The 19,138-nt window shown below is 40.5% G+C and overlaps 3 protein-coding genes across 4 annotated transcripts; 2 read left to right on the top strand and 1 right to left on the bottom strand.

Annotated features, from left to right (window-relative positions):
- Positions 1-411: 411 nt before the first annotated feature.
- Positions 412-12,928, top strand: mri1 (methylthioribose-1-phosphate isomerase 1). Its single transcript, XM_074688625.1, has 6 exons — positions 412-991; positions 1,846-2,069; positions 4,575-4,744; positions 4,838-5,014; positions 5,101-5,325; positions 8,320-12,928. The coding sequence occupies exons 1-6, from the start codon at positions 860-862 to the stop codon at positions 8,451-8,453; spliced, it is 1,062 nt and encodes a 353-aa protein (XP_074544726.1). The 5' UTR covers positions 412-859; the 3' UTR covers positions 8,454-12,928.
- Positions 12,929-13,027: 99 nt separating this feature from the next.
- cunh19orf53 (chromosome unknown C19orf53 homolog) lies at positions 13,028-16,341 on the top strand. The gene is made up of 3 exons (XM_074693781.1): positions 13,028-13,182; positions 15,143-15,198; positions 15,339-16,341. Exons 1-3 carry the CDS (start codon positions 13,092-13,094, stop codon positions 15,483-15,485), a joined length of 294 nt encoding a protein of 97 aa, XP_074549882.1. The 5' UTR covers positions 13,028-13,091; the 3' UTR covers positions 15,486-16,341.
- A 41-nt stretch (positions 16,342-16,382) lies between these two features.
- On the bottom strand, positions 16,383-18,198 carry LOC141807630 (regulator of G-protein signaling 5). Of its 2 annotated transcripts, XM_074693770.1 has the most exons (5): positions 17,989-18,198; positions 17,824-17,880; positions 17,674-17,726; positions 17,061-17,224; positions 16,383-16,932 (listed from the first exon to the last, which is right to left on the bottom strand). In XM_074693770.1, the coding sequence occupies exons 1-5, from the start codon at positions 18,030-18,032 to the stop codon at positions 16,765-16,767; spliced, it is 486 nt and encodes a 161-aa protein (XP_074549871.1). In that variant the 5' UTR covers positions 18,033-18,198; the 3' UTR covers positions 16,383-16,764. The 2 variants fall into 2 exon arrangements, with proteins under 2 accessions (XP_074549871.1, XP_074549864.1); XM_074693763.1 differs by having other exon boundaries at positions 17,824-18,123.
- Between the last annotated feature and the right edge of the window lie 940 nt (positions 18,199-19,138).

Below are 19,138 nucleotides of genomic sequence, written 5' to 3' on the forward strand. Positions count from 1 at the left end.
TTAGCTTAAGAAATGTAAGACTCCTCCTCCACTCCAAAGGGGTTATAATAAGCCAGTGTAACTAGAATGATGAAATGCTAATATTTACTGTGAATTTCCACCTCAATAACTATACAGACTGCTAAAGAGAGAACAGAGGGATGAAGTGAAATATTCTTTTTTTTCTTTTTTTTTTTTAATACGATTTATCATATGGTGGTTTTGCTGTAATGCAGACGGGAAAGAAGGGCTCATATAATAAAACTGAAGACGAAAGTAGAGATGTATTTCTTCAGACAATGCTCGCTCTTGTTGGAGGGGGAGCTTGGGGCTTTGGTGTTATGCTAATAACGTATTTGAAATTCCCCCTGACAAAGGGGAAAAGACGAGAGGGGGATGGTACGTGGAGTGGAGACAGAAGAGGGGTCTTACAAAAAATTGGACAACCCGCGAGACTTTGGTGGGCGTGGTCACCGAGGCGAGGGCTTCCTGCTCGGCTGAACACGTGGTTCCGTGTCTGCCTCCCTGCTTGTCTGTCAGAGTGAGAAGGTTTCCAGCCCATCTCTCACCTCCTCTCTGTCCTCTCTCACACAGCACATCAGACCTTCTCCTCCAGTGACTCCATCCAGCCCGCTCCTCCTCCTCCTTCACGTTTCCTCCTTCTCTCTGCGACTGCTACGGGACTGCCGACAGCCAGGCCGCGGTCACTTCAACGTGTCTCCGCTCATTGAGGGGGAGAGTGTGAAAGTGTGAGTGTGTGTGGAAGTGTGTGTGAAGTGCCTGTGTGTGAGAGTGTGTGAGTGCGTGTGTGTGCGCGCGTCCGCCAGCAACCGGTCCGTCCGCGTTAATTCTTCCCGCTATCCCGCCTTGCTGTTCAGTCATGACGCTGGAAGCGATCCGCTACCGGGCCGGGGCTCTGCAGATCCTGAACCAGCTGCTGCTGCCACACCAGACCGTCTACGATGAGATCCGCTCGGTGCATGACGCTTACGAGGCCATCAAGTCCATGAAGGTACGGAGCTCTTTTCTCCATCTCTCCTTTATTCCCACTTCCCAGTCGACGTGCATACCCGCTGCTCGTGCACTGATCCCCGTCGTGCCTCTGTTTTTCTGTCGGGTCTTTTGTGCTCCAACCGCTGCACGCATGTGATGCCATATGCTCGCCGCCGTGCCCCTGCTGTCGGCCTGTAATTTTGTTTTGGCTGCACCTGCAGCACCCACAACTCCCTGCTCATCTACCCCCCTCCAAAGCCATCCTTTATGTAGTTTTTACATTTCCATGTGAAAGCGCGACTGACTGTATCAGCACGCATCAACCCACCCATGAAATATGCTCCCCTCCTCCCTCTTTCTTTGGGAGAGATTATTGATGAATTATTAATGACCTTTGCCAGGGTTTTTTTGTTCGCGTTTCGGGCTTGTTCTGCACTCAGTGACACCTCTGGTTCATTTCTCCCTCCATACCTGAATCCCTGACAGAAAGAGGTGTTGAGAGAGTCACATGTTGTTCAAGTTCGGCTGGGAACATCTTCAGATCTTAACTTATTAGGGCAGAGAAAATAGTGTAATCTTTTGTCTCCTTTGCTCCACTCACACATACAGGAGCTCCACTTTGACACCGTGTGAGTGTGTCAGAGTGAAGGAATGTACCATACATAGAAAGGGTGATGTCATGATAATGGAGTCTAATCTCAAACCCAGAAAAGAATCATGTTTTCTCTCAAAAGCTGTCTCAACTACCCCCAGCTCACTGATCATCACCTCATCATCTGTGATGGAGAGGGAGAAGTTTCCCTCCTGAAAGGTTGGAAACAAAGAACGAGGGTCACAATGTAATGCTGACTTCTTTCTCTTCTTATTGTACAGGTACGGGGTGCTCCAGCCATCGCCATTGTGGGCTGCCTCAGCCTGGCTGTGGAGTTACGGGCAGGTGCTGGGGGTGACGACCCTGTGACCTTCATCAGGGACTCTCTGTGTCACTTGACCTCAGCAAGGCCCACTGCTGTCAACATGGGGCGTGCCGCTCGTGAGCTGATGGAGTTTGCGGAGAATGAGAGCATGGAGAAGAACTCTGAGCAGCTCAGAGAAAGGTGGGTGATATTTTTCAAACCTACACCTACTTGAAAACTCTGAGTCAATACGGACAGAAGAAGAGTTGTTAAACATACGCAAGATGTATATCTGTCCTGAGGTTGCAGGTTTTCCAAGTACAGTGTTGTCCACTTATATTTAAATTCACAGGGTTTCAAATACAGTATATTGCTGCACAGCGGTGTGAGAAGGACCCTGGTTTAATTCTCATCATAAGGGAGCTTCTCTGTGTGTGTAATCTGTATGATATACCCTGAAGTGTAGAGTGTGTAAGGTTCTCTCTGGGTACTCTGGTTTCATGCCACAGTCGAAAGACTTCCAAGTTAGGTTTGATACTCACATTAGATTGCTTGTCTATGAGGGTGTACCTGTTTTTGTTTCTATATGTCAGGTTTATGATTGTTGACCAACCTGTTTCTCCCTATCCACTCACCCCTTAACAGCTGGCATCAGCTCCAGTTCAGTGCAAACTTGAAAGGGGTAAACAGCTCAGGAAGTTGCTGGAAAGATGTTTTTAAAGGTTTTTGTTGTAGGACATATTTTGAGCTATGTTGTTCCCTGATTGGTTTGATACCACCTGTTTCTCCTGTGCTGATCGGCTTGCCTTCGGTAAATTATGTAATTCCAGCTCATAGCTCAGTTGAAAAAGCTCTTTTGAACTTTGAGCTCACTTTCAGCTCTGTTGAACAGCCTTGTGTTTACATTCGGATCCCATTCCTCCCAGAGGTTTTACACTTTATGCATAATCTGCTGGTGGCCGTTTGCACTAAAACAGCAGCAGTGCACCAGCAAAGACAGGTAAAAGAAAGACTGTTGGCAAGTAAACATGAAAGTAAACAACATTAGCATAAAAACTGTCAAGAAAACTGGGAATTCAAGTGTTTTTATGTGTTTAGAAATGCTTTGCATTCCAAAAACATTTGTTTAGCCTGTAGAATATGCACAGTGTGTCCTGCTAAACAGACATTTTGCTTGTTCTACTGAAAACTTTGCAGGGCACCTTTGAGGCGTCTGTGTACTCATCATGTAACAATGAGTATATTGGCTGCTTGTGCTAACAGAGTTGTCAAATTGTGTTGAAATAACACATGCTGTCATTTTGCACCTGGGAAGTCCCAATGGCTGTTGCACATCCCTATTCAACACCAGCTGCAGGTGTCTTCTTGAAAAGGTTGTGAAAGTTAGCGAGCTGTGTGAAAATGGGACAACTGGGAAGCCTTCATATGAAACTTGTCATTGTTTGTCATTAATCTGAGTGAGTGTGACAGCAATGCAAGGAAGTGTTATTATTTTACATCAATCATCAGAATAAAGTTTTAGTTTTGAGCCAGCAGGGCAGAAGCCTCAACATGTGAAGGTTTGGGAGAGGTGTGATAGTAGTCTTGAAGAAAAAAATCATTTATTAACTGTCGTGCTGGGACCATGCAGCAGTTTCTTGTACGTAGGATTAATGTGGTCTGAAATACTGACTTTATTTTTAATGGCTCAGGTTTTAATGGCATTTTCTTTCTTAAAGTCAGTATTTCTGAAATCAGATTCCAGCATTCAGTGACTCAATGCATAGAGGTCCTTCCCCCTCATGTTTACACCCATGAAGATGATTCAAGTAAAGTCTATCCAGATAGCTGCACTGACTTTGAATTTCTGGGAAAAGGAAACAGAGTGGGAATCAATATTGGCAGGATTGCTCAGGTTTGAGAGCTTAGCATCTGCACCTGGAGAGAAAGAGTTGTCAGGAACTCCCTTTTCTACCATTACAGCAAAGGTGGTGCTTGGTAATGAATCTGTGTGGATGGAAATCACAGTGCCGCGGAGTGAATGGGTCATGTTGCGTTATCAGGCCTCACTCTGAAACTATATAGTCCTGTGGTCCTAGCAGTGTTTCTATTTGTGACTTATGGATACTTTGTAACTTACAGTTTGTTTGGGCTTGCAGGATAACATTGTGATGGTGAAATTATGACAAAGACAATGAGCTAAGTGTCAGATTGAAACCAAACCTGAGCGTGTGGAAGATAGAGACACGAGGAAAGATGTGAGACAGCTACAGTAGAGGTAGTGAGGGGATAAAAACCTTTCCTGAGTTACCTTCCCTCTGAATGTCAAAGGCACACATACTGAAGTCTGATATGTTTGTCAGGTGATCTACACACGTTTTAAAATGTTGAAAGAAAAAAGTGAGAATTACATGATGTCACCTCATAATTTAACTATATACATCCATACTTGGCACAGTTTTCTTTCTCTCTCCTGCTCACTGCACATTCTGTATGATTTATTTATTAACTTAAACAGGAGACATTTCATCTTCACCCACTGTTAATCCATTTAATAGTTTTCCCCTGTTTGACTCTTAAGCATAAAAATCTGAAAAGTTGAGAAAGAGATGAGGACAAGTTGGAACACAGAGCATATTGTAACTCCAGACTTGATGGACACATTAAGTCCAGAGTGGCAGACTGAGCCTCTTCTCAATCCCCACCTCTTTTGGACCCGTCTTACAGTGTAATTGCCTGGATTGAAGACATGCTAGAGCGTGACGTCAATGACAACAGGAAGATCGGTAACTATGGCGCCCAGCACATCCTGTCTGGCGTTCCGAGGGATTCTGTGACGATCCTTACACACTGCAACACCGGCTCGCTGGCCACAGCTGGATATGGGACCGCACTTGGTGAGACTTGATCAGTCAGTGTGAATAGGAAAGAGTGGGGTGGGTTTGAAATATTAACAACAGTGTAACGGTCATTAATGACTCTGTGTGCAGGTGTGGTGAGAAGCCTCCACGCACTGAGCAGGCTGAAGCGTGTGTACTGCACAGAGACCAGACCGTACAACCAGGGATCCAGACTGACAGCATACGAGGCGGTAGCAGAGGGGATCCCTGCTACGCTAATCGCAGACAGCATGGCAGCCCTCACCATGAGAGAGATGGACATCACAGGTTTGTGTGTTGTATCTGGGCTTTCCTTATCAAACTTAGTTTTTATATTTGCTCCTAATTTATTTATTTTGTGTTCTCCATCTTAGCTGTGGTGGTGGGTGCAGACCGGGTAGTTGCCAATGGAGATACTGCCAACAAGGTGGGCACATACCAATTAGCCATTGCTGCAAAGCACCATGGGATTCCGTTCTATGTGGCTGCACCGAGTACGTCATGTGACTTGAGCCTGGAGAGCGGCAGAGACATCATCATTGAAGTGCGCCCCCCTGAAGAGCTCACCAGTATAAACGGAGTCCCCATTGCTGCACCAGGTAAGACTTCAGGGGGAGAAGCCTCAAGCGTGGAGACAAACTCTGAAAAACAGTCAGTGAGAGGACTTGGAGTGGAAAACATCAGGCTCTGAAAGAAAGATGAGCATGGCCCAATTCCAATGATTGCCCTAAGCTCTAAGTACTGAACCCTCACAGACTTTCACTGACGTCACATGTGGAGCTAGTGCCAGAAAGAAGGAGTAAAGGATGAAAAAAGCAGTTTGAAGCTATCGGTGCCCCCTGTCGTTTTAAAAAAAAAAAAAATTACATCAAATTATGGGAAGAGCCCCTTGATAGTCTGCAGACTCACAAAATCTGTTCACAAATAGGGTTTCACAAAAGTCCCTGATCTGTTTGCTCTCAACACCGAACACGTCTGAGCCTCCACAGGCCCCAGGGTCACTGTTTATGGCCCCCTGTGAGAGGGGGTTGTGTGTGTGTCAGTTGAGTTTGTAATATTGAATTGAGTCATTTGAACGCTAATTATGTGACCAGAGCGGTGAAGAGCTCGGTGACATCACAGTAATTAAAGTGCAGTCGCTTAATGAGCTCACTGGCCTCTGGAGAGGAGGCTGTGTGCCTGTACATCCCGTGTCTAACTCTCCGTAACTAACTTTATTTCCCTTTTTTGCGCTGCCCTCTCAAAAGGAATTTAAAGGATGTGAATACAGACTGTGTTTCTGTGTTTTACTTCAAATCAAATCAGTTTTTACAGTCCATGTAGGCCTAGGAGAAAGTCCTGTCCCCTCTCTCTGTTTCCTCACATTACATTTTTCTTTTATTCCTGTTCAAGGAAAAAAGCTCCCAAAACAAACAGGAAAAATAAACAATTTGTTAACCATGTTGAAAGACAACCATCAAGAAAAAAAGGTTTGAGTTAGAAATTGTCCTATGAGACAACTCATGACACATCTTGTAGCACCTGAGTGTTCCTTCATTGTTTTTAATAACTTCTTAAATTTGATTTGTGAAACACACTCAAGCGTTTTGGGATTTTACCTCATGCAATCAACAATTTGCAGCATTTTGGTTGAGTGTAATAAACATACACAATTGAAAGTGTAATAGTGATTACACTGAATAAGCTTTCAAAATGTATTTAACTGTTGGGATGGCAGGCTTGAAGGGGTGAATGAACTCAATATTCCTGCATCCTGTATTGAAATAGTTCCAAGAAACAAGAGCCAAACATTTTCTTTCTGAGATCCTGATGGCTATGGGGTTTATTTCAGCTTAGTCGTCCTCTCTGAAAGCTCTAACATTAAAGCGCATTCAGAAATAACAGAAAAACTAAAAACATACTTTAAAAACAACTTTTTCTCCAGAAGTTTTGAAATTCAAGAAAGTGGGTTTAAAGGAAGGAAGGAGGAGGCACAGGACCCAGGGTGATGAGTGATGCAAAGCAGCCATATGCCGCTGGTATCCTCTGATTTAAAAAAGCCCTGAAGTATCGCTGTTATCAGGCCCTACCTGTGAGGGTGGGAGCACTGTGAGCTCCTGGGCCAGCAGGTAGCTGGAGATCCTTTCCACTCTCCTGTTATTACCCACATTTCTTTTCTCTCTTAGTTTTGATATTGTTTCACGTTTACCTAGTCCATACTATAGAGAGATATCGTTTTGCAGCCGCTGTAAGAAACAAATCCTTGTTGAAAATGTATGGCTGTATTATCTGTCTCTTTTGACACCTGCAGACACAAATAGGAGATGGGTATGTTCTTACATGTGTGCTGCGTCTCTCAAACATGGCCACATTGACAGTTTTTCAGTGAAGTAAAGCACTGAAATGTCCAACGATAGTGTTCAACTACACCTACCTTTGTTTTGAGGTCAGGTTTTCTCTAATGAAGCTATATTATATGGCACAAATTACCTTGTGTGTGACAATGAGTGGCTTTGCTTGCATACCAGAGCTCTGGCTTGAAAAGTCCACTTATGATTGACAAGCACTTCATACAACCCCATAAAACAAAGAAGGAAAATCAATCTACATAAGTCATGTATCAACCATTGAAGTCTTTTCACCACCAGTCATGGTTAAATCATTCATGTACTTGTATGACACATGTCATTATTTTACGGTTTACATTCTGTGGTTTCTTAGCTGAGTTAAGATTAGAGATGGACTGATTATCGTCTGGGCCGATTCTCGGGGCCAATATTTGGCATTTTGATGCATATGGGAATCAGCCTTTTTCGTTGTCCGACAGCCAATAAGAAACAAATTTTAAACTGTGTTGTGCGGCTCTGATGCAGCCGCTCCGCTGTGTGCAGTCACTACTCAGTCCCCAGCACTGTCCCATCCACAGTACCATCTGATTGGTTACAAGCAGAGCCATTGCTTTGGAAACAGCCAATCAGCAATGCAGTTATTACAGTTATTGCAGTTACATTGAAATTTTGGAAAACTTTATTTCCTGTAGAAAACTTTAGCTATTTATTTTTTTTCAGTTTTCATTTAACTTTATAAAACATGCTGCTAAGCCTGGGAGCTGTTAGATAAACTCATGCTTAAAGGTATTTGAATGAAGTTAAGTGTTGGAGTCTGTACTGTTCAAAATTTTTACACCAATATTTGCACTTCGACTGCAAATTAGTATCGGCTTTAAATACCTTTATCGGCTTCCTTGACTACAAATGATCAGTATTGGTACTCAGTCTATCTCTAGTTAAGATTATGCTTACTGTTCTTTTTCAACTGTCAAACATTTAGTTTTTTTGTTGTTTTTTGTGAAGACATAGCTAAAAGTAATTGTTGAACCTTTTTAAGTTTTTCCACTTCTGTAGGCAATAAAGCCTAATTTTAAAGATAAGTAGTTATAAAAAGCTCAAGTTTTGATAAAAAGCTTAAATAAAAATTGAGGTCAAGGTAATGTTTAAATTTAATACTAAATTTTGATGAACTAAATAACTGATAAGCTCAGGGCAATTCATTTAGTATTCAAATAAAGTACTGTTCCTTTAAGAAGATCTTATTCTTTGACCATCTCACTCCAGGTATCGAGGTGTGGAACCCGGCGTTTGATGTGACTCCTCACCAGCTCATCACAGGAGGCATCATCACAGAGCTCGGAGTCTTCCTCCCCTCAGAGCTTCAGGCAGCGCTCACTGGCCGCCTCACTGCCCTCTAAAGCCACTCAGCTCCCCCTGCTGGTCCGTGTGTGCCACTGCACCTTAATGTTACGCATCTCAAAGACACTCATTGAACACGCCCTCATAGTTGTGTTTTATTTAATTTTCATCAATGCACAGTCACTGTTTCATGTCAGTGGTGCACAGAGAAGAATATGTTTCTTTCATTGTCTTACTCACACACACAAACTCACTGCAGGGAGTCAAGCAGACACACATGTGCAGTCTCCCCTTTCTATGTTGCTCCTCTTTGGTTCCTGTGTTTTCCATGTCATCTGTCCCAAAGTTTCTCATCTTGTCTTCAGTGTCCCTTGTCAACCCTTCCTGTCTAAACAGCTACTGTGACAAGGATTAGTGCTCAGCTGAACTCGGTCCAATAAATAGTATTTGGCACACAATTTAAAAAAATCCTTAATGAGGACGTTTTTTAGAAACTCTTTAACACAAATATAAAAACTTCCAAAAAGTGACATGACTGCTATTTTTAAACTTAATTTCAAAGTAGTGGTTTTTTATTAGCCATGGTTTATTAAATGCTGCTACCCATGTGTAAATATACATGTCATTGCCTTTAGTGTGTACATATGTAGAAAACTAACCCCTGCTCGTGAAAGGTACAGCTATTTTAACCAAATACTTGGTTATACGAGATTAAAGTTGAGATCGAAATGTTATATTAACATTTAGTTTCTTTTATTTCAAGTTGTAACCTTTGTAGACTAATAATCCAAATTAACTGCTCAACTAGACATTTTTTTGCTGTGTTAAATTTCAATTCACTTGCATAATTTCAATCTGATTTCTCTCTGTGCAACTAAATTCCTGACAAGTGGAAGCTCTCGATCAGTTCTTGTTACTCAGCTGAAGCCTATGAAGATACACAGCTGTATTTACACCCCCTCGTTTGCAACTAGTTACTTCTGGTTTTATTGTATCATACATCACCCATACTCTCATAATGTAATAATATACTATACAAATATTTATAATCGTATTTATTTCGGCAACATACAAATACCATACTGCACAGAACACTACTGAAGAAAGGAAAATTTAAAAAAAAATGGGACATTGTGTCACTCATGCCCAAACAGCTTTTCAGCGTGCTCAGAAGTCTGTTATGCTGTTCCACCTTTGTAAAACAGGCATCACCATTAAAGGAGTAGTTCTCCCTAAAATGAATGTTTGGTCATCTGCTCACTTGCATGTTGGTAAAGATTCAGTTGATGTCAGTGCAGTGACACAACTTTAACTTGCCATCTCTATTTAAGACTCAACTGGTTTATCCCCTAACACACTACTTGAGTGTTTTCAGCTACATAAGCAACATAACAACCCAGTAACAGCAGTTTTTTTTTTATTTTAGGGCTGCAAATATTTAAAAAAAAAAAAAAAAAAAACAATAAATTCAAAAAGAACATGTAACATGGTGGGTGTTGCTTACATTGAAATTCCAGCAGCTCCATGAACAATTGGGAGAAGTCTAGTTTCTTTGAGCTTATGTTCTGGATTTACCTCCCACTATTCAGCTTTTGTCTTGTTGCTCTATCCACAACTTTTACTGAACAACTGTCACAGAAAGCAGCTATTGAACAAACCGACTCTATGTGACACTAACTACAGTCAGCTTTGGAATCAGATTTCGTGTTGAACGGCTGATTAACAGAATATTTCCCTCTGGATTTGGTAGAGACCAGATATCTGCTATCTGCCCACAGGACGTGGATAAGAAACTGCTGCCTGACATATTTGCCTAAACAAATTTTAAATATGTCAATTTTTAGTGACTGTTTTGTTGCCCTAAATTGACCAAAAATAAATATCTGTGGGCTCGATGCCCTGAAGCGTTGACGTTATGTGTGAAAATGTTTAGTTTTCTACAACTTAATTCTTCATTACAATAACTGAAGATGGATATAAAAAGATGGTTTAAATGTGGTCAGGAGTCACACAGAGACAAAGCCTTTGATGCAGTGACGAGCATTAGATGACCTCAGGTCTTTATTTTGGGCAGAACTATTCCTTTTAGATTGTAGGGCTCTTTTCCACAATGCAATATCCTTCTGCTGAAGGCTCTTTAACACATAGCATGATTCAACCAACATCCAGAATGTAATATCCAACTCAGACAAACAGGCTCTCTTTAGGGACTGTGATCAGGACAGACCTCTTCTGCCTTCAGTGCTTTGATCAGAATGTGTCGAAACCGTTTGGACTCAGAAGAAATGCAGATTTTACTCTGTGCTTACTAACAAGCCACCAGACTACTTCAAGTGGACGTTAAGGATCAAATGAAGGGTTTTCTCCTCAGTTATTGGCTGATTCTTTAGCCCCATCAGCCTTTAGTGTCTCTTTTCTCCCGATCAGGACTGGTGTCACCCCTCACAAATCTAAAAATGACTGAGGGATTAATTCATGAGGAAAACAACACATGGACCCCGTTTTGGTGTGCTTAAACGTGACAGTGACTTACTGCAGTGTTTACCTGCAGACTGTTATTGATTGTTAAAGCAGGAAATGAACCAATGTTCACTATTGTGTGTACATCCCAAACTTTGTGCATTAAAAGAGCATCACTGAGTTCCTGTAGTTTAAGGTTCCTGTCGCCTATTTTTCACTTGGCCAGTGACCTTTTAATTCAATTTTCTCTTTTAAAAGTTCCTTAAAAAGTTCCAGATATCTTCAGATAACTTTATGGGAAACTCCTCCTCGCTGTACTGAATGTTACACTGCTCACTGCCTTACAGGTGCAACACCAGTACAGATTACTGACCGTAACTGGAGACACAGCAGCCCTGCAGTCCTTCTTTCATCCTAAATCATATCATGTAGCCAGACCACAATCTCAACAAGCTCGCAGATACTTGGTGACAATGTCATAAAGAGACTTCTTAGATGCCGTTTTGCTCTTGAAAGGAAGCCTTTTAGCCACATATCCCGTTTACTTTCTGGTGATATTAACACATTAGTCTATTGAATAACATAATTACACCCTTTGAACCTCCTTTGTGATGTTCATCATGAGGTGAAGTTTGCAGTTAAACAAATGTACCTAATCTGGATCATCTTGCGAGGCTTAATCAAATAATGTTGCCCATAAAACTGCAATTCTTTTCAGATTTGATGCATAGATTATATAAATCAGGACCGAAACCAGAATAACAACAAGTGATCTTGATGACTGATTTTCACCTTCTGTGCGCACTGAGCTTGATGAGACAGAAGTCTGTCTACAAAGCCTGTGTTCCTTTTTAACACCTTGTCTGACCCCCACACTGCCCCTATGGTCTTTTATTATAAAATTACAGAGCAGTCCAGAGAAAATGCTGTAAAAAAGGTAACTATGGATAGTAATCACTGCAGTCAATCATATCATAATCTGTCATCTCGCTGTAATATATACTTGCTTCTTCCCTCACTTGTATCCTCCCTCTCTTTGTTTGTCTCCTGCCCACCCATCAAACCTCATCTCACAAAGATGCTGTTGAACCTCACAAAGCATAATGGACATTTGTGTATTAGTTTTCTTTCTTTGGTTTTGTACAGTCCAAGATTTATGTGTTTAGGGGCAAATTTAGACAGTGTTCCAGACAAATGTAGCAACTTTGTGGCTGCCATATCTGCCACATGTAATTTCTTTCTGTACTCTTAAAGGTAAAAGTTCTTTTTGTCTGTACATCATAATTTTAACTGTTTGGCTGTGGTTTGTTGTTTTATTTCATGGCATTGTGATTCCTAGTGACTAGGCCATTAGTACACCACACTGGGGAGGCCTCCTCAACCATACACACTACCTCTCCGTCTGCCTACACGGACTCAAACACTGAAATGCATGAACACAAGCACTCAGTGTGAAAGGCTACAAGCAGCACAGATTGCAGAAAAACACCTGGATTAGATTTCTCCACCTTTCACTGAGTTTTGTATCCGATGTGATAATTTATTTGTGGCAGTGGTGCTTTAAGTTTGCCAAAATTAGCATAGGGTTGGGCTCGAGTGTTATATTCAATGGCAGTTGAATTGTTTCTGCATTACACAATGTTTTTTCACTCCAAGCTTTTGAACCAGCAGCAATATAGTACTGTATTTAATAAGATGTTGTTCTGACCCCTCCTCGAGACGCCTGACACATACTAATGGTCTGGTGCCAAAGTTGCGTGCTGCTTGCCATAAATTTCCTGCATTGATTGAAGAATCAAACCAGGTGCTTGTGTATTATTTTCTCAATGATTAGTATGGCCTGCAATTACCATGGAAGGAGTGTTGTTCAGATGGCCTCTTAAGTGCAAGTCTGTTATTGTTGTTATTGATAATCACTTGATCTGGGTTTATTTTGTAACATGTGGAAATAGGTCAAAACTGGATTTTTTTATATATACGTATATGAATATAATGCTGTAAAGTGCAGTCATGAATTACGAGATTTTCTCTTTCACATCAAATACGGTTAAAAATAAAATCACAATGAAATTAATTTGTATTTCTGCCTCCTTTTCCATACGTTTTAAAGAGCGTGTTAGACGCCATGGCTCCTGTAGGTGTCAGTGACAGCTTCTAGAGGAGGAAGGTAAGAAAAAGAAAACCTTTTCACCGCGTAGAAGAAGAACTGCATCGCGTGTATCTTCCGGTTCGTAAAGATGGCTCAGGGTTCCCAAAAGTTTAAAGCTCAGCGGCCAGGAGCCTCCAAGAAACACCAACAGAACAAAAACAAAGGACCGAAGAAAGGAGGTAGGTATAAACACTGGTAATCTGCTGTTCAGGGATGTCTGTAAAGGTTTATTTTATTTTAGTCAAAACAGCATCAACACGAGAGACAGCTGACCACGTTTTCAGGTGGCTCATGCTCGATTTCTTCGAAAGCAAGTTGTCAGCTTTTACTTTTTACTTATCGTTTACTGTCTTTACTTCAGACATTTTTTTGAACTTACACATTAACTCCATAAAAGCAGTGTATGCCTGTTTCTTGTTTTTAATGTCTATGTTCGTAATAAAAAAAGTACAGCCCATGTTTAATTTAATGCTCTCGAATAATCCTTCCATGTTCTTGGTTAGTTCTCTGCTCTGTGTTGCACTTCCTCAGTCCATTTCTTTACATGTGAGGTTAACATTAGAAGATCCCCAGAGCAAAGCTGCACAACAAACTTAAAGTAGAGCCTCCATGGTGGGATTAGGGTTTCTATAGTCTATACTAGAGCCCGACCAATATGGGATTTTTGGGGCCGATGCCGATACTGGGGGCAAAAAAGCCGATGTCTGATATATCGCCCAATATCCGATATATGGGCTGATATATATAATAAATTCATTGATATATACAGGATATATGCTGTATATGAACACAAATTATTATACCCATATGATTCAAGACAGAGACAGAATACTGTTCAATTAAAACATAGAACTTAAATTATAAAACTGTCAATATAAGAACTGTGGTGTAAACCAATGATAAATAAGAACAAGCTGTACACACAATAATAAATAAAGAAGTCAAACTGTAAACACCTTAAATAAGTAAGTCAAACTTAAAACACAGTAAAAAAAATTCAAATTGTAAGCACGTAATGATAAATAAAAAAGTCAAACTTTAAACAATGATGAATTTAAAAATAAAGTCAAACTGTAAACACACAATGATAAATAAGGCAAATTTGTGCAAACAAACTAGTGCAAATTGAAATTTAAGAATACAATGAAAATAAATATTCAAATATAAAGTTTTCAAACTGTAAACATGTAAACAGTTGCATAATGCATATATCGTTTCACAAAGATGAAGCTTACATGACATTAAAATGCCGTATAATACTCTTATATTAGATAATGGTGGACATGTGAAGTAACAGTTCCATTTATCTCATGAAAAAAACAACTTATACGACGTTAAAACGCGGTGTTATACTCTCACATTAGATAATGGTGAACGTGTGAATTAACAGCAACCTTAACTCTGTTTATCGCACTAATATACAACTAACACAACGTTAAAATGCCGTTCTATAGTCTTACTTTAGATTATGCAGGACGTGTGAATTAACAGTAGTATTTATCTCTGTTCATCTCACAAAAAAAACCAACTTACACATCGTTAAAACGTCGTATTATACGCTTACATTGACAGGCTATTATCGGCCTGATTAATCGGTCGGGCTCTAGTCTATACTGCAGACCTGTCACCCTGGTCTATGTCGCATCAGACAGACCTGCAACATCAGGTGATTATCACTGAACTTGATTCATTTTTTATTGACCAGCTTTTTATTCATTTGATAGTCTTTCCAGGCGTACATTATCCAACAATCTCGTTCAGTAGCAATTTAGATAGCCAAAATTTCTTAAACTTTCATAACTGGATTAACAACAAGTAGCTGCTCTACTGGAATATAAGTAGCCTGGATGTCAGAGGACGTTATAGAAACAACAACGAAAGAATTGGTTGACCATTTATGCGATTCTTTGAATCCTGAAGGCTTCTCAATCCAGAATTGCCCATATCACCCAAACAATGTGTTCCTCACTCATGCCACTAATTTGAAATAAGATGTTGTCTTCCAGACCTCAGAGAGCCATTATAAGATAACTGTATGCTGACATGCCATTTAGTTTTCCACATATATAAGTTTTCAACTGTATATTGTGGTTTTAGCTTCTTTTTTTTATGACTGTTGCTCATTTATTCTTTGACCAGGGAGGATCATTGCACCTAAAAAGGCTCAAGTTGTTCAGCAGCAGAAGCTGAAGAAGGTGAGGAGGTTTCACAGAATTGTCATAAGCTTGTTTCCTTTTAGCTCTTTTGATTTGAAAGATAACTTTGATTGTGAACATATTTCTATCCTAAACTGGTTACCTGACTCAAACATGATCTTCTCTGCTGCTCTTTAAAGGGTCTTGAGGTTGCTATCAGGAACAAGATTGAGCAGGAGGTGACACAGAAGGCAGCCTCCTCCCTCCACAAACCACTAAGCATTGTCAAAGGAGCTGAAGGTAAAGACAACCCAGGAGCAGCCCATCCAGGAACCAGCTCCAAATGAATTCTGATGCACAACAGCACACACCAAGCACCTGAGGCTGAGTGTGTTTAACTGATGGACTGTCATTGGGTCAGTGAGCTCCATGACTAAAATTCAAGAGACATGTTGGCTCTCTGTAGACGCGAGGCAAATGGAAATATGAAGAGCCCCCTGTATATATCTACCCGTTTTTCTGCCCCTTTGGGTTGTCAGTTCTTGAAAAACTGTAAAGATACAAATAACAGACTGGTTATGCAGTAAAAATGGGCCATAAATAGTGTTTAAAGCTCCACTAGGGAGCTTAAAGTTTTTGATGGGTTTGCTGTTTTTTTTGTTGTAATCATCTTGATTGATAATATAAACATGAACTACAGCTTACGTTTTCTGTTCCTTTGAAGAGCCACAAGAAAGTTTCTCATTATTTCAGAATGTTTTTGGTGATTTTTGAGCTTTTAGATGCATTTTGAAAGAAAAAAAATGTACATCCTGCTCTTTACTCTTTTTAAGGGTACTTTCACTGATAGCAGATTGCTTAACGAGATACCAAATTTGTTGTGTTTTTATTTTGCTAGTTATACATCAATTTAAAAGAAATACATGTTTCAAATACTTCACCATCTGGGTACTAGATTCCTCCACCAGTCCAAAAATGTGCTCACCTTATTTAATGGTGATTTTAAATAGCCCGTAGGTGTGAGTGTGTGCATGAGAAGTTGTCTGTCTCTATGTGTCAGCTCTGTGATTGACTGGTGACTAGTCCAGGGTGTACCCCACCTCTTGCTTGAAGACTGCTGGGATAGGCTTCAGCCACCTGAAGGGTTTCAAAAGGGTTTCACTTTTTGAAAGAAATGAACAAAATAAATTAAATTTTACATGATTTTCTACGTTTTCAGATGTGTGGTTGCATATCATACAAATCAACATCTTCAGATGCTTTAATGCACTAACACCCCCTTTAAAACGTTCCCTTTGTTGGTTGAATCAGCTGTCTGGCAGATAATTAAAACATAAATGTAATCCTGAAAAAAGTTTCATTTACATAAGATGTTTATTTAGAACGTGTTTTATTATAGCTTTAATACTGAGCATGCAGCCCAATGCAGGGTTTTCAGGAGCTTCTTGCTTTTCATACAACTCACAGCTCTAACAAAAAGCATGCATCATGCCTACAGTGCATGAGGACATTTACAAGATCAATACTTAGCTACTTGTTAAAGTACAGGTACATTCATCATGTCTAGCAGTACAGGTTCATCAGCACTTTATCTAAAGCAGGTCTACCACACAAAGCAGAGCATATTTAGATGGCTCTAATGGCCTCTGTGCGCTGAAGGGAGCGCAGGAACCTGGGGAACGAATCTTTGGCCATCAAATTAAAGATTCTCTGCTGAGCTGTGTTGAATGTGTCGGCACACAGAGAGTCCACCACACTCAGCAGAGCCTCCCTGGTCTCAGCATCCAGATTTACCTGAAAAAGAAAAAAACATCATTGATAAAGCCTTAACACAATGCCCTGATTGTCGTGTTATCACAGTTTATCATTTTAATTAGGTTTTGCTTAGTGTCCCTCTAGCCTCAGACTCTCTCTGCACTGACCTCCTGAGGGGAGTCAGGGTTGATAAACTGGTTGTAGATGTTGCTGCCCTTGGTTTTCTGCAGGTGTGAAGGAGACACCTTGTAGTCCTCACAGGCCAACCAGAACTCCAGGTTCTCCTCACTGAACTCTGAGCGAAGGAATCCACGAAACACCTGCAGGCATGCTGGGAGAAAGAGTAATCACAGAGGTTAGGGGAGAGCTCACATGAGTAAAATTTCACTGTGCTTACTTGGCTTAATGACAAACCTCTCAAACACTCAAAATCAGAACTTTAAATAACTCCATAATCTCACAACACTCTTGTTTAACACATTTTAAAACTCTTAATCATCAGTCACAGAGACACTGACTGTTAACTTCGTTTTTTCATTGTTTTGTCTATTAATCTACAGCATTTTCATCATAGTGTAAATTTCAAGTTAGCAGCAACATGCAAACCAACATGAGCGATACCACAATTTGTAAACAAAGCCAGCTAGATTAGTTAGGCATACCTTAATTTGGCATTCACACTTTAGCCTCTGCTATGAAATGCTGAACTAAGAAACCCACATGTGATTAAAAGAACCTAAATTACAAAAAAGAAGTAGCAATGGGAGAAAGTTTTCTTACCTTTGTTGTTGAGCAGAGTTTCCAGATCCTGAAGAGCTCGCCCATCCTGAACCCTGAGAACAGAGACAGAAACAGCACACATTTAGCCCCATTGCGATGAACAGCGAACAGCTGGATTCACATGTTGTTATAATGAATCAGCACGCTTACTTCTGCTTGTGGTGTGTTTCTGCCAGATGGCTCAACTTCACCCGCATCCCCTTTGCCCTGATAAGAACAAAAAAATCTACTTTGAGTAACACACTTTGAATAAAATGTGCAGATATCAAAATCCTTAACTGCATAAAAAGCCCAATGATTGAATCAGAAACTTACCTCTCCAGGCAGGTGGAGGGCAGGGAGGAGAGCCCCTTACACATGTCTTTAGATTGAGAAAACCTTCAAGAAGTTAGAGGTAATTCAGCTTCACTAGATCTCAGTTTTTCAGTCAGTCAGTCTGTCTCTCAAGCTCCACCAAAGCTCTTATATAGTCTACCTGCTGGCTATCTGATTCAACAATCTGCTCCCTTCAGACCAACAGGTGTGAAGACAGCAGCTGGAAAAGTTGGTGTACGTGTGAAAAGCCATGTAAGCTTGTCAACAGGTAACTTGAAGCCAGTTTGTGCACATAATAGGAAAATTAAGGTAAAGCGACCTTTAGTGTTCTCATGTGTGAACGGTCAAGGATCATTAATTGTCCCTACATTCAGTCATGAACACAGCCTTGGTGACTTTACGGTGTTTAACACATGAGAATAATGTGATGAGAGCTGAGCAGGTGGGCTGAGGAAATCCATCATCATCTCTGGAGAGTTGGTCTAAGAGCAGGGCGTAGAAGCTATGAATGATTAAAAAAAAAAATCTTCAATGATTATGCTGCTTCTTTTGATTTACCTTTTTTGATTATCTGTTTTGAACTTCTTATGAGACCAGGGTTGGATGAAGACTTTTTCAGTGAGCTGGTGATGGTTTATGCAGGATTGGCACACACACACACACACACACACACACACACACACACGAATAAGCAGTACTTACTTTTCATTTCTTTCACCACAAATCATCATCTAATTCACCTACAGTTGAGTCACCAGTTCATCAAAGACATCAAAGAGAAATCAAAAAGAAGAGCACGCAAACCAAGAGCTGGATCAGGAATCATGTTACTGTTAAGTACCTGGAAAAATCACTGCACCCCTGTACAACCCTTAAAATTGGTTATTGATGATTTTTTTTTTTGTTGTTGTTGTTTTATTTTGTTTTTGTTTACAAAGTGATACATTTGACAAAAATAATCCCAGAAGCATTACTTAAATAACCAACACTGACAAAACACCCCAGTGTTTTATTTGAATACCACTTCGACAAATGAAATTGACTTCACCGTCCTTCTGGAGGTTTGGCCTTCACTGCTCAGAGTAAGGGTTAGGGTTTATTTTTTAAGTCATCAGCTGAATGAGGAAAGGGTTTTTGTGTCTATGTTACA

The sequence above is a fragment of the Halichoeres trimaculatus genome, unplaced genomic scaffold (genome assembly GCF_033239565.1).
Source record: "Halichoeres trimaculatus isolate MK-OKI-2021-1 unplaced genomic scaffold, fHalTri1.1 fHalTri1_scaffold_2, whole genome shotgun sequence".
Lineage (NCBI taxonomy): Eukaryota > Metazoa > Chordata > Actinopteri > Labriformes > Labridae > Halichoeres > Halichoeres trimaculatus.

Excerpts from the sequence above, each read along its gene's own strand:
- cunh19orf53 (XM_074693781.1), top strand. The coding sequence starts at position 13,092 with ATGGCTCAGGGTTCCCAAAAGTTTAAAGCTCAGCGGCCAGGAGCCTCC. Across the intron at positions 13,183-15,142 it reads CAAAGGACCGAAGAAAGGAG|GGAGGATCATTGCACCTAAA; the intron begins GTAGGTATAAAC and ends TTCTTTGACCAG. Across the intron at positions 15,199-15,338 it reads AGCAGCAGAAGCTGAAGAAG|GGTCTTGAGGTTGCTATCAG; the intron begins GTGAGGAGGTTT and ends TGCTCTTTAAAG.
- mri1 (XM_074688625.1), top strand. The coding sequence starts at position 860 with ATGACGCTGGAAGCGATCCGCTACCGGGCCGGGGCTCTGCAGATCCTG. Across the intron at positions 992-1,845 it reads AGGCCATCAAGTCCATGAAG|GTACGGGGTGCTCCAGCCAT; the intron begins GTACGGAGCTCT and ends CTTATTGTACAG. Across the intron at positions 5,326-8,319 it reads AGTCCCCATTGCTGCACCAG|GTATCGAGGTGTGGAACCCG; the intron begins GTAAGACTTCAG and ends ATCTCACTCCAG.
- LOC141807630 (XM_074693763.1), bottom strand. The coding sequence starts at position 17,957 with ATGCAGTTAAGGATTTTGATATCTGCACATTTTATTCAAAGTGTGTTA. Across the intron at positions 17,225-17,673 it reads AACTCTGCTCAACAACAAAG|CATGCCTGCAGGTGTTTCGT; the intron begins GTAAGAAAACTT and ends TCTTTCTCCCAG. Across the intron at positions 16,933-17,060 it reads ACCCTGACTCCCCTCAGGAG|GTAAATCTGGATGCTGAGAC; the intron begins GTCAGTGCAGAG and ends TTTCTTTTTCAG.